Raw genomic sequence first — 13,830 nt, forward strand, 5'->3', positions numbered from 1 at the left:
CTGCAATGTTTAATTTCGGCAAGTATGCCTTAAATATGTACTGCTGGCGGAGAGCTGTCGCTTGTAAGTTAATACAATAAAACTGTATTAAAATTTTTATTAAACTGATATATTGCATTTAATTCCATGTTATCCAAATGTATTTCATATTTGTATATTATTAAATATGGTATATATATTTCTAATGCACATTTTGTATGTTATTATATTTTATACTTAATGTTATTTAAATTATATTAGCCACATTGACTCCATCAGGCGTCTGTACATCATTACACCAGCAGGTGACAAAAGAGGGCAACTAGGTTATGAACGAGGGATCGCTCACTGAACGAATCATTTCATTCATTTAAAGGATTTTGTTCAATAAAGAACAAATTGTTAATGGATGACTTAAGTCTAAATCTGAGGTTCAGAGTGCTATCAACGTAAAAACTTAGATATTGTAACGTTTCAGAAATAAAAAAACAAAATCTGGCTCATCCTATGTATGTTTTCCCCGATGCTAAAACACCGAGTCTTGTAAGAAAGCAAACACAAGCAAGTTTCAGCTACAGATATTTCTTTCTTTCCACAGAAAACAGAAAAAGAAATATGCAGGCATTTTATTTGGAAGCAGAGCACGAGTCACGGTAATCAAAAGCCATATTACAAATTGGTAGATCAGATCCATTTAAAATTGCTTCGTTCACTTAAAAATGAGATATGAGGCTGGCAGGAAGTGTGGTGGTGAAAGCCTGGTATCTTCTAGTGCATCTTTCAGAAAACCCTTATTGGGACACGTCAAATTGTGAAGGTAGGAAAAACTTACAAAGAAAAACAATCGAATCGTAACATTAACGTGGTACTATCACTATGTAAAAAGTCATCTCAATTAAAAAAAAAAGATCTAAGACTATAAAATGATTTTATAATTTGTTACTACTCATGGTTTACTACACCCCAACAGGCATTTCAGCTAAGTTTAGTTAGTTTACCTGAACTGCCACACCTTGAGTTTTGGGTTTCCAAGGGGGCCATTATGTGAAATGTAAAAAGACACCACGCACAGCCTCATCTCTGACTGGCGTTGGGGGAGGGGATTATACCAATTCTCGCTGACACACGACTACCGCGCAGAATAAAAACTACGATAAAGAAGCGGGGGGCTTTCAGGCGGCGCCATGCTTTTCTGAAACGCAAAGCCTTTGGTACCCTGTGAAGGTGAAGGGGACGTCCTGAGCTCAGCTCATCTACTCAGGCTCCACACGGCCGTAAGAGGGATTTCGCTTCCTCTATCCAGAAGCTGTATCTGAAACCGACAAGCCGGCCCGAATTCTGTCCCATTCCGGAACACAAAAGGAACTGTGTGATCCCACAAGGACGAGCAGAACACTGGGGCTTATCCTTCGGGATACGCGAATCGAGAAGCCAGCCACCCCCCCTTCACAGGCCGCCTGGCTATCTCTGCCACCCATCCACGATCTCCAGCTGCCGAATCGGCATCCCGCCCTTGTCGTCCGCCGTGGGCCGGGCTGAGCCGTGTTGACACAGGTAGCCTCCTTTCTGCACATCCTCCCTCTCCATGATGGGGTATGCCTCAGGGTGGGCGTGGCCTGCCTCCTCATGGTTGCTGATTGGCGACTGGTGCTCGACGCGATGGAGGGGGGGAGTGGCCGGGGAGCCCGAGTGCTCGGGGGAGGCGCGCTCAGATTTGATGCTGAGGTTGAGGGAGGAGCGAAGATGCGGGGCTGCTGCGGAGCTGGGCGCTGTGAGGGAGCAGCCCCCGCTGGACATCCTGCAAACAGAGCAGGGGTTATGAACACATCTCGTACCGCTCAGTAGTCCTCTGCAAGCGTTCTGGCTCATGCTTTTACTCCCGTAACAATAACATGCTATTATTTTTAAATCCAGTTACATAAATCCCACTTGATTTAATGACATAGCCATGCATCCATCCAGGGGTGCTGCTAGAGATTTTGGGCCTCACATAAGCATATAATATTGCCCCCCCCCCCAACCAATGCAATTTTTATAGCCCCTGTCACTTAGGGGCACTTTGAATCACCCTAATTTCTTCCCGTTGGGGGGGTTGGTGCACACAGAGTCAGCCAGTGTGCAGTGCCCCTGGTGGTGGGGTGGGTTAAGGCTTTACTCAGGGGCTCAATGATGACATCAGTCTGCCAGCCCCAGGATTTAAACCACTGACCTTCTGGTTACAAAGACAAGGCCTAACCTGCAGAGCCACGCACCACCCCACAAGATGTGACACCGTGAGTCAATCTGTCGAGGTACAGGGCCCACTCAGGGACCCACTGTAGGATACCAGTACGTTGCAAGGAATCCGGAGAGATACACCTATTAATCAATATTGTATTATGCCAGCAATGCCAGGATTAGCCTGTAGGTGTCACTTGTGCACAATATTAGAACCAGGTTACACTGCCAGGATAATTCACTGGCAGTGTGGACTGCAGCAGAGAAAACTACCCCGAGAGGTTAGGCATGACCTCCTGCCTCAGCTTCTGTTGTGCCGATTGGTCAGGCATGACCTCCTGCCTCAGCTTCGGTTGTGCCGATTGGTCAGGCACCTTATAGGGGCACCAGCTCCTGGACTTATCCTAGAGTTTTAATATTTCTAAAACAGCACAATGAAACTGGTTTTGCTCTGGTCTTTGGCTGAGGTAAGCTCCAGCCACAGAAGACTGCGAATGGACTTCCACATAGCCCATCGCACAGACATTTCCTGTCACATGTAAGCAAGTTCCAACTGACTGATCTCAGACAACCTTGGCTATGGAGGATGGGTTCTAAAAAACAAAGCCCATCAGTACCAGATCTGAGTCAAGTGTAGATTTGAGCTGCACATGCGCTGCTGATCTGCATCAGCAGTGATAAACTGTTAAAATATTAAACTATTCAGGTAATAAAGGACTTCAGACCATCTGCCAAAGCTGCACCCTTACCAAATATAGAAAGTTAAGGTCCATCTCATGTATTTGCATACATTTTCATAAAATGGCTGATTACTTTTAATTGTCTGTACTGAGACTGGAAAAGCCCCTCACAGGAACTGGGCATATACGTTATTTTTGCATTTGGCTTGCTTTTAGTCAGTTTTCAGTTTTAGCTATTTTTGAGTTAGTTATAATTAGTTTTTAGTTGCGTTTGTATTTGCCTTTCAACACTGGCACATGCTGACATCGGTTGGCTCAGATCCTGCAGTGACAGAGTTAAACGCACTCGGGAGGTGCAGTCAGGACTCCCCAGGCCTTAGCAGTGACAGAGTTAAACGCACTCGGGAGGTGCAGTCAGGACTCCCCAGGCCTTAGCAGTGACAGAGTTAAACGCACTCGGGAGGTGCAGTCAGGACTCCCCAGGCCTTAGCAGTGACAGAGTTAAACGCACTCGGGAGGTGCAGTCAGGACTCCCCAGGCCTTAGCAGTGACAGAGTTAAACGCACTCGGGAGGTGCAGTCAGGACTCCCCAGGCCTTAGCAGTGACAGAGTTAAACGCACTCGGGAGGTGCAGTCAGGACTCCCCAGGCCTTAGCTCTGTATGGTCAACAGCTTCTAATGTTTCAAACTGGTGATAAAATCCTCCAGCGGTATTCAGCCTTGCTTTCCCATGGTGCCTCTGTCACTCAAGCATCTGCAATGCTGTCTTCATTTCTGTATGGGGCGGCTGCTGGTCTGTATGTTAAAATTAAGATCTGCTCAATGACTGGTCAGCACTCTCATTTTCAGCGCCTTTTGTTCCTGGATTTGTTCTCCCTGGACCGGAACTTCCCACCTCTGTCTGTAAAGGATTACTTTTAGAGTAACTTCCCCCATCATTGACTTTGAGGTGCCTGGTCTGTTGAAGGCCGTGTGCTGAACGTCTGTATGTGACCCAGAGTTCCCGCCAAAGCTTTGCCACCGTCATAGCGGTGGGCGTGAAACCCCTTACCCGTGGGCGGTGTCCTGGGGGGGCGATGGCTGCCAGGGGCTCATAGCATATCGGTGTAAACTGGCAGGGTGGGTGAAACCCCCGTAGGGATACTCTGAGGATAATGAGAGAAAGTACATCACAGTCATTCCTGAAATGATATAATATACATCTGTAGGTTAACAGTCTCACTATTATCTCTAAGTCATTGTTTCCCAATCTGGTTCCCGGGGAGCTACAGACGGTCCGCGTTTTTGCTCCCTCCCAGACAGTCCACATTTTCGCTCCCTACCTAATCTGTGGATCTCCCAGGACCAAACTAGGAAAGACTGCTATAAGTGCAAGGGGTTTCTTTAATTTTAAAAAGGAGAACATTACACAGTTACAAGGCGTTTGTCAGGGTTAAACAAAGTGCTATTTTGAACCGTGGATTGAGGAAGATGGGCAAAAGAAAAACCAGGCGAGAGCCCCGACTGCCAACGGCGGCCAAAGAGAGTTCCGGCCAACCTGCTTTCCCCATGGCCATCATGTGGTTTCCAGCATGGCCGCCTTGGTACAGCACTCTCTGCCAGGGGAAACAAAGAGGTGGTCAACGCCAGGGAGATCCAAAGATTCGCCGTGACACGCCACGAGCGGAGATTGCAGCGACTTGCAGGAGGGCGCAGAGTGACCGTAAGCGGCCAGAGAAATGGCTGTCTCATGGTGACAAAGATCTGTGATAAAGATCAGAATTTTTTTCACAGCCCATTGGGTGGGCGCAGGAGCAGCTGCTGTGGTCAAACGTCTGAAAAAGATCCGGTAACCAAGGAAGCCATTCTTAGCTGGGGGGGGGGGGGCGATACAGGAGCCAGAGCGGCAGATTTGACAGGAAACTCGATTATTGATTCGACTGTTTTAGCTCACGACACCTCCAGCCCCACTAATATGGCACCAAGGTGTGAAAGGCCCTCACATCCCGGCCCCCGGCGGGCAGTCGCCCCCGCTAACGTCGCTTAGCATTGCCGGGCCGTCGGCTCACCCCGCCACTCAGGTTGGCGCGGCTGCAAGGCAGAGTGGCGTGCGACTCCACCCGGCGTCCGTCGCAGCCCAGGTTCAGCGGCGGCGAGGTCTTCATGTCCAAAGTTCTGCCCAGGCCACCGTGTGAGAACACGGAGTAGCCAATTCCTACAGAACAGATGGGAAGTGAAAGACAGGAAGTGGTTAAAATGACCCGGGGGGGGGGGGGGGGGGGGGCTTCTGCCTCAACTTTTGCATGCTTTAACTCTGTTTGAGTTGTTAACAAGGAGCAGCGTGTTATCAAAGTCCAGATCAGTGTCTGTAATGATGGATGTGCTGCTAATTGTCTAGAAAACACAAAAAGACCTGCGATTTCATCAAAGCTCACTGCACTAATAGCCGTGAAAATTAGCAATGCAGGTCTTATGATTCATTACGGCAGACGGATGTCTCTGGACAAGGTAGCGCGTGCGGTGCATGAGGCCTGTTACACAAGTCAGACCCCGGGGCCTTGCAGCCCTGAACCAGCGCCTCACTATTAGTGCCTCTGAACGCGAAGAGGTGTCAAGTCTGACATGAGGTGAACACCCTGAAACCACAAAGCCGGTGCTTTTTTTGAACGTGGGGGGCTATTCTGCACTGCGGAGGAGTTCTCTTCCTGTACGTGCCGTCAGACCGAGTCGATGCAGTTTGTATTGAAGCTCAGAGCTCCCTACATGCCATCCAGCATGCAGCCTGGGGCACCCACCGAACACGCAGCCCTGACAGAGCATCGCACACGCTTAGTTTGCCCCAGCGGCCGTGTGCAAACTCGGGGCCGAGGGCTCTATGTCCCGACAACCCAGCACAGACAGAAACTCACTGTCAGCTTATTAGATCCTTTGCTGCCCCGAGGTCCTCACAGGCAGCACGGTGAGGCTCCCCTACCTCAAGGCACTGTGCATTCAGCCTATCAGGTATACCGATATTGAACTGCATGGGCCCTGCCAACCAATCACATTTGCACCTTATGCCATTCTGCCTTTTTACTACACTGCACATTAATTCCTTCCTATATTCTTGTTGCTAGTCTAAAGTCTTTTCCTCTCAGGGGAATGAATAAAGCATTACTAACTCACCAACCAACCAATCAACAAACAAAACAGTCAATCAACCAATCAGACGCGTGCTTTCCCTCTGTGGCTGACAGGTGACCTCCTGGCAATGCCAGTGCTCTCACCTGTGTGCGGTGGCCCAAGAGATGAGTGGGCATGTGATCCCGTCGGGCTTGGCGTGCCGGGTTTGAAGGAACCGGGCTTAAAGGCAGGGGACCGGTGCGGCGCCAGGCCTGGGCCGTTTCCCGCCGAGAATCCGTTCTCCGAAAGCAAATACGGGCCTTCCGGGGGAGGGGGAGCTGGCGGCGGCTAGAGGGACGACAATTTGGTTCTATGTAAGAGCAAGAACCCGGGGAACGTGGGGGGGGGGGGGGGGGATACTGTTTTTCTGCCAATGATGTGTCTGGCTGTTGCAAAGGCCTTTAACTGACAGATTCTCAGGGCAGATCAGGGCTTGGAAAATAAGCGGTAAGAGCCTAAGAAGGTAGATGTGTCACCGAGCAGCTTCCGCTTCAGCACCAACAAAGGGCTCCGTCGCTGTACAGAGCAACGAGCCGGAACCACACGAGAGGTGGGTGCATGTTAAGTGGAGTAACATTGTAAAAGCACCATCTATACAACAACAATAAATAACACTAATGATGACACCATGAGCCTGACAAGACTCCAGACTGCTGAAGATGGGTGGAAAGAGTTTGTGAGTTAATCATTTGGAAACATAAGTCTGTAGTCAGTCGTGTAACTGTGAAACGGTAAGTATTCAGCAACCTAAAGATATCAGGCTTGTTAAAGACCTTAAGACCACCCGAAAACAGGACCCTCGACTGGGGGGGGGCAGGAGGCAGGACACCCCCCACCCCCAAGGAGTTTTGTTTTTTTCTTGATTTTTGTCACGATTACTCCCTAAGCAGCTGTGTGCCTGCCCTTGGTTCCGGACGGACCCTGAGGACGTCCCGCCGTCCCGTGGAGACCCGGCACCTACGTAGTAACGCTGGCGTGCGACAGACAGGTCCACGCTCTCCTCCAGCTGCTGGTACTTCCCGGCCGGCACTGGGACACCCTCCTCGCTGTAGACCTCCACTCCCTCCAGCCCCAGGCCCTTCCTGCGCAGAGTCTGCAGCCAACAGGGGTGGGGTGGGGGGGGGGGGGGGGGGGGGGACAACACACACAGTGGGGCGTTCAGAAAATTCGTCCAGGTAACTGGTCGGAACAGCCCGTGTCAGCAAGATGTGGCCAGACTTGTGAAGAAGTAGGCAAGACGTCCTGAGCTGGGAACATGAGATGCTCTGAAAACCAGCCAACCCCCCCGAAACTCGCACGGGACAGCAGGGCAGGCAGAGGGCAAGGCAGAGCCAAGCCGGGCAGTGAGCCAAGAGTCAGCTGTGGGGAAAAGGCTACTTTGGGATCTTAGGGACGTGTCACCCACCCTGTCAGCGTGCACGATCCTGTTACTGAAGTTTATTTTTACTAATTGATGTCTCTAAGTGTGTAATAGGGTTTGTGTGCCATAGAATGGACTGACACCTTGTCGGGTGTGTCCTGCGACAAGTGTAGTGGCTGGAACATGGATGGATGGATGGATGGATGGATGGAAGGATGGATGGACGGATGGAAGGATGGATGGATGGATGGATGGACGGATGGAAGGATGGATGGATGGATGGACTGATGGACGAACGGATGGATGGACAGACGAATGGATAGACAGACAGATGGATGGATGGATGGATGGATGGACAGACGAACTGATGGACAGACAGACAGATGGATGGATGGATGGATGGATGGCTGAACAGCAGAAGCGGGGGCTGCACCTCCAGGATGTCGGCGTTGGTGCGGCTCTCGTGCGGCTCGCTGTACTCTGTGTACTTCAGCAGCACCTTGTCCATGTCGGTGCTGGCGTACTGGAAGAGGCGGTTGGTGCTGTTGAAGATGATGAGGGCGATCTCGCAGTCGCACAGCACGCTCAACTCATACGCTTTCTTCATCAGGCCGAACTTTCGCTTGGTGAAGGTCACCTGGTGCGTCGGGGGAGGGGTGAGGAGCACACACTCAACGCACCGAGGCTCTGCACAGTCACGCACAGTCACCGCAGCGCTAAAACGCACCTCAGCACGCGAATGATAATGGGTATTAAGCAGCTTCAGTGTTAACACAACACCGATCGGGCGCACGACTGTAAACAGCAACAGGATGCAGTAGGGGTCTTGGATCCCGTTTACAAAGCTCGATGCCTGGGGTGTGAATTATCTCAAACCACAAGCGTGGTTTAATACTTTATTTATTTTCTGACTCCCAAATCCCCCCCCCCCACCCCCACTATCACTTTCTAACTTTGGCATTCAAACTAAAAAAGGACACTCAAAAATAAAGCATGAACACCCAGTCTCGGAAAAACAGGCTCACCTGCCGATTTCGCTGGTCCAGGATCCGAGAGATCTGAATCTTTTTCCTACCCATTTTCCCACTTTCCTCCTGTACGTGGACAAAAAAACCAGCATTCCGCACCATTATACCCACTTGTCTTTAGCTTTTTATTAATTTTATCAACCAGCTGAGACATAACATGCAAGGCCTGAATCGAGACACTTGATGAACCACTTTTTTCCACTTATCGAGTTTTAACAGAGTATTAAAAGTTTAAATAGAAATGGAAACTGGGAACCTGATGTAATTATTAAAAAAATATATATTTCATATTTAAATATGAACAGAATACACACACAGAGTGCATAGGAGGACACAGTGAAGCAGAGGTATGGAAGCTGAGACCAAACAGTAACGTCCTGTGGGAAAATGTCATCGCCTTTGTTTGACAGACATCACAGGACGATATAGGTATTTATACCGGGATGGAAATAAAACGTGCTAAAGTTAGTCTGAGCCAACGCCCAGTCAGTCCGGGCTTCCCCAGGGACAGGCCGGCATTAACGGCAGGAGTAGTATTATTGCAGCCAGGATTAGAAAAGACGCGTTTGTAGGGAAAAGAGAAGCTGACAAGCCGCCCCCTGCTCTCCCATGTTAGATGACAGCGGACGCAGATGCGCAGTGGGCAGGGGAGGCGTTAAAGGGACAGCGCCACGCGTGGTGACCAGGTAGCGTCACCGCACCTCCAGCTGGCTTCGGTTATTAATGCCCGGCAAGGCCGTTAAATACGTCCTTAATGTCTCTGGACTGCCACGGCCGTCTGCTCCTGCACGTCAATGTCAATGAACAGGAAATGGTCTCTCAGTACACACTTGTATATGTTGAAGGACTTTTTCCTTACAGTTTGTTGAAATGTAAATCAGTCAAAGATAAAGGTAAGGATGTGTCGGACCTCGGTGGAGAATGTTCAGTCATGTGGTTCTTTAATCGAGAGTTCCATGTGTTTTCGAGACTGAGGAAAGGAGATCTGGCCAGAAGTGATGGAATAGATGAAGAGGAGAAACTAACAACAGGTACTGAGATACATAGAAGTGTCTATCCAGAGGAGTACCAAGCTGCAAAGCATTATGGGTACTCTCTGCACCACCACGGCTTCCACCATGGGCGACCTGGTCCCACATGCCAGCCGGCCCACAGGGATCGCTTGCCTATTTATCTTCCCCATGGATCGGACGTGCACTGGCCTCCTCTATATTTAGGTCCGCCTTCCTACTGGCTTGCGGACAGGGTGCCCGTGTTCCCATGACCCCTGTGGTGACTGACGGCCATCCCCCCCCCCCCCCCCAGCCACTGCTCACCGTTCCCTGGCATTCGGGGCATTTTGCGACATCCGCTCCACGTGTCACCATTTCCTTATAAAGTATTTACAGTGCCAGACCTATGCACTCGCACCCGCGCCTCCCGGAACAAAGACGCCAGCGCGACACTTTCGTCCTGCAGGGGGCGCCGTGTATGAGGGCCATTCCACAGCCATTCTAAATTTACTGGAAGTGTAATAGCTTAATCCTTCTTGAACATATCAAATATCCTTTTATAAACCATTCCTCTTTTACTGCTCTGTGTGTTTAACTAAGCGTGGGTGTCACAGCGGTGGGCCCACAGATTAGATTTATCTAGAAAACATTGCCCTTTCGTCCAATCATGCTGGCACAAATGGTATTTCCTGAAACCACCAACTATAGATACATTCAGCGTCGAATGTCATTCTATTTCAATCAGACAGGCGGATACGCTCATGCACCCCAACCAGCACTTTTTATTTTCATTGTGGTTTCACAGCTTTGTCCACTGGAGAGTCAACCTTTACCTTCTCACGGGTCTAATGGCTGCAGATTCGTTGCTGGGGCTAAAGCTTCTCCGCTTGGATGGAGGCGAAGAGGAGAATGTTTCCGTGATAGAGTGAAAGGTGGCTAATCGAATCTGTGTTTAAAGGGACTCAAACGGCCAAAGTGTACTAAAGGGATCACATACCACACGCAGCTAGCAGAAGCTCATATGCCGTGTTTGAATACGCTCATTTAAAAAGCACCTAACACCCTACAGCACATTACCGTGACTAAAAAGCCATCAGAAATCTCCTTAAATATCAAAAATGTGTGTGCACCTGTTTTTACTTTTGCAGCAATTTCTCACGAATCTTCGTATGAAGTAGCTAGAGTGCGCTTTTAAGGAGAACTATTATACAGAAACGATTATATGGAAGATTCTGGATCTGGAGAACAGGAAGTCCCCGCAGGCCGAAAGGCCGAAAGCTCTTAACCAGACGTGTGTGCGTTGCAGGGGGCAAAGCGAGTAAATCACGCAACGGCACCATAGCGCAATGATTGCAGCAGTGTGGCAGCCCGTCACCCCCCACCCCCACCCCCACCCCCAGGTGGGCTCCTGGTTTCCTCTGATCGCTTCCCAGAGGCCAGACAGTGGAAAGGAACACACAAACAGTGCAGGCGGGGCCCCCAGACCTCGGCCTCGAGAGATGTGTGCAAGCCTAATTGCCGAATGACTCACCGGGACAACACTGCCGGCGACTCGACAACAAACAGCGTTACGGCACGGGCCACGTGCAGCCCATCATCGCCCAAGGATCATGCAAAAACACCAGTACCTTCTTTTTTTTAACCCCCTGTTTTGAAATTACATTGATTTTTGACCAGCAAAGTGCCACCATCATACCCTCATCAAGCGCTGGATTAGATGCAAATCAGCAGCATTTCTGCCGTCTCCAAGGGCGTAACGGTGTCCAAGACACATAGATAGACAGACGGACAGATAGATGACCTCTATATTTCAATTATTCGTTACAAATGTTGCAATATAAATAATACATAATATTAATATTATAATTTTTTTGAGAAGCTCTCTGTCAAATCCCGTTTAAGCTATTCGAGACCAGTCACAGAACGTTCCTAAGTGTTTATAATGGAAACATGGCATCAGTTTCATGTTTTTTCATTAATACTGGGGCCAGTTATCAGTTACTATGCAGGCGTTCTGTAATATTAAACTATTTGTTCAGTACAACCAAAACTACACATAAAAATGCAATACACCCTATTTTCAATGAGGGACTCAGAGTTGGCACATATTGGACAAATAACTGTAATCTAACATAAACATTTATTACTCATGTTCTAGACGCATCGGCTACTGAAAAATTATGTGATTAATCAAATACTATTATTGAATAATTACACTGATACTGATTTATAAACCAAATTTCAAGCATGTTTTCTATCTACCTGTTACTATATTTGAAAATCTCATTATTTTAAATTGTACTGTGATGTTGTATTGGATAAGTGGAAGATGGATGGATTATTTGAAATTGTTAATTTTATTTTTAAGTCCAGGATTATGTTCACAGTGATGTGTTTTAAAAACAATATAATATATATATATATTAACATTTATTTCTTTAGCAGAGACTTTGCCTGAAGTGATGCAGATTGAAATATACTATCATAAGTGTACAGAAATTGTACAATAACACGACTTTTATATTTGCATACTTAGACCATGGTCATACATGAATTTATTTCCCAGAAGTTTCCTGGAAAAAATTAACATTTTACATTTCTGATCTAGAACCAACCAAAAAGTCGTGTTACTTGAGTATCCCTTAATACTAGCTAATGAGGATGTTAGCAATCCACAGTCCACTGTCAATAAGCGCCTTTCCGTTTCGGGACATTCCGGTGCCGGCCTGGATTCTGAGAATCACAGGACAGCAGGCAGGGAACAACCTGGAAAGGGTGTCCAGCCTATCAGACTACTCCAATACCACAAGCACATCAAGAGATCCCAGCATTCCCAACTTTACATTTAGCTTGCAGCTTGATTTACGGCCAAGGGACAAAAGACCAAAGGTCGGAAGATACCAAATGAGATATCGTGAATGGATGAAAATATAATAATGCCAAAAATAAGAAAAGAAATGACATAATAACATGTTTGTGAGAAGCATCATTAATATTTTACGCAGAATTTTACCTTCAGCCAAGAGCATTAACAGCAAATTAATTCAAACTGGTCATCACTTGTAAATGAAATTGAATCATTGATGTTCGTAGCGGCTATACTCTTAATTACTTCTTCTTAAACAAAAACTATACAGATATCAGCTGGAATCCTACAGAAAAATCTAACTATATGGACCTTATTAATCACTCTTTAGGAAATAACTCGTATGAGATGTAGATATTGGGAAGGTTGTTGCTCTGCCTATTTGCGTGTCAACGAAATATTTGTCAAAACCTTAAAATTAATAAACAAAAAGCAATGTGTCCAAACCCGTTCCCGTCACATACGGATAATTTAATAGTATCATATAATACAGTCAGGTGCTATCACCCAACAGTTCTCTATAACAGCATTCAATGAGACACTCCCTACAATTTCTGGCGAACATATATTTATTTATCTATCTGTTTATTGTTTTTGCTGTTTGCTGATAATGATATTTTATATTTACAGGTCTATTAAAAATAATAGTACACTTTGGTCTGCAGAAGAAAAAAATAGAAAAGAAGATGCTTGTGGGGTTTTTCTTTACGTTCATTAAGTATGACGAAAGCTTCGGGAGACGTACGGAAAGATCCGCAAGTCGTGATTAAATAATAATGAGAATAACAACATTAAGTATTTTCAGTGACAGTGTTTTTCAAGGCCGCGTACACGTATCATATGTATAGCCTACCATAATTAAACCTCTAAAAATATGAAACTTTTACAGGTCCACGCGTTAGACTGGAAGACATAAATACCCACCCGAGGCACTTTGTTGTTGTTAGTGGTTAAAAAAAATACTCAGAAGTAGTTTACTGCAGATCGAGATATAAAATAAGATGACTGGTGTCATAATAGTAACAACAAAAAAACTGGGTTTAATGATGACTAACGTTGCGCTAGTAACTTAAATATCCCAGTGCGGCTACAAACACACAAAGTCCGCAAGCATTTACGCTTTTCCCGTACAGTTACATACAATCAGGGTTTGCTCACCTGTCCTTGGTATACTTCCAGTACAAAGTTGTGTTCGTCCCCGAATATTTAACCTGCAGATCGCATAACAGATTTAATCATCAAAACAAATCGCTATTTACCCCTAAGATAAAAGTGTGGCGGTGTCATCGCTGCATTTTTCTTTCTCGGCGAGAAGAACTTCGTTTTTAACGTGATTATTAAAAGCCGAACGTTTCACCCGCTACGACGAGCTGAGATGCTAGGCTGCTTGTGAGAAACCACCTGATGCTGCCGATGCACGGTGGTTCTGCGGCGCTGAACGCAAATCCCACGCTATCAGCTGCAGTTGGCCGCAGGGCGCTTCCCGTTTAGCATGAATCGGCCCCCCGGAAAGTGCCATTGGCTCATCCCAAAGCCCCGATCCACCGCCTACTTTTTCTTCTCCCGC

The 13,830-nt window shown here is 47.3% G+C and overlaps 1 protein-coding gene across 1 annotated transcript; it reads right to left on the reverse strand.

Moving 5' to 3' along the window:
* Window positions 1–590: 590 nt before the first annotated feature.
* mef2b (myocyte enhancer factor 2b) lies at window positions 591–13,796 on the reverse strand. Its single transcript, XM_072699771.1, has 10 exons — window positions 13,665–13,796; window positions 13,422–13,474; window positions 8,403–8,471; window positions 7,811–8,014; window positions 6,979–7,110; window positions 6,122–6,305; window positions 4,925–5,070; window positions 4,414–4,471; window positions 3,928–4,021; window positions 591–1,777 (listed from the first exon to the last, which is right to left on the reverse strand). The coding sequence occupies exons 3-10, from the start codon at window positions 8,454–8,456 to the stop codon at window positions 1,441–1,443; spliced, it is 1,209 nt and encodes a 402-aa protein (XP_072555872.1). The 5' UTR covers window positions 8,457–8,471; window positions 13,422–13,474; window positions 13,665–13,796; the 3' UTR covers window positions 591–1,440.
* Between the last annotated feature and the right edge of the window lie 34 nt (window positions 13,797–13,830).

The sequence above is a fragment of the Paramormyrops kingsleyae genome, chromosome 15, assembly GCF_048594095.1.
Source record: "Paramormyrops kingsleyae isolate MSU_618 chromosome 15, PKINGS_0.4, whole genome shotgun sequence".
NCBI classification, from domain to species: Eukaryota; Metazoa; Chordata; class Actinopteri; order Osteoglossiformes; family Mormyridae; genus Paramormyrops; species Paramormyrops kingsleyae.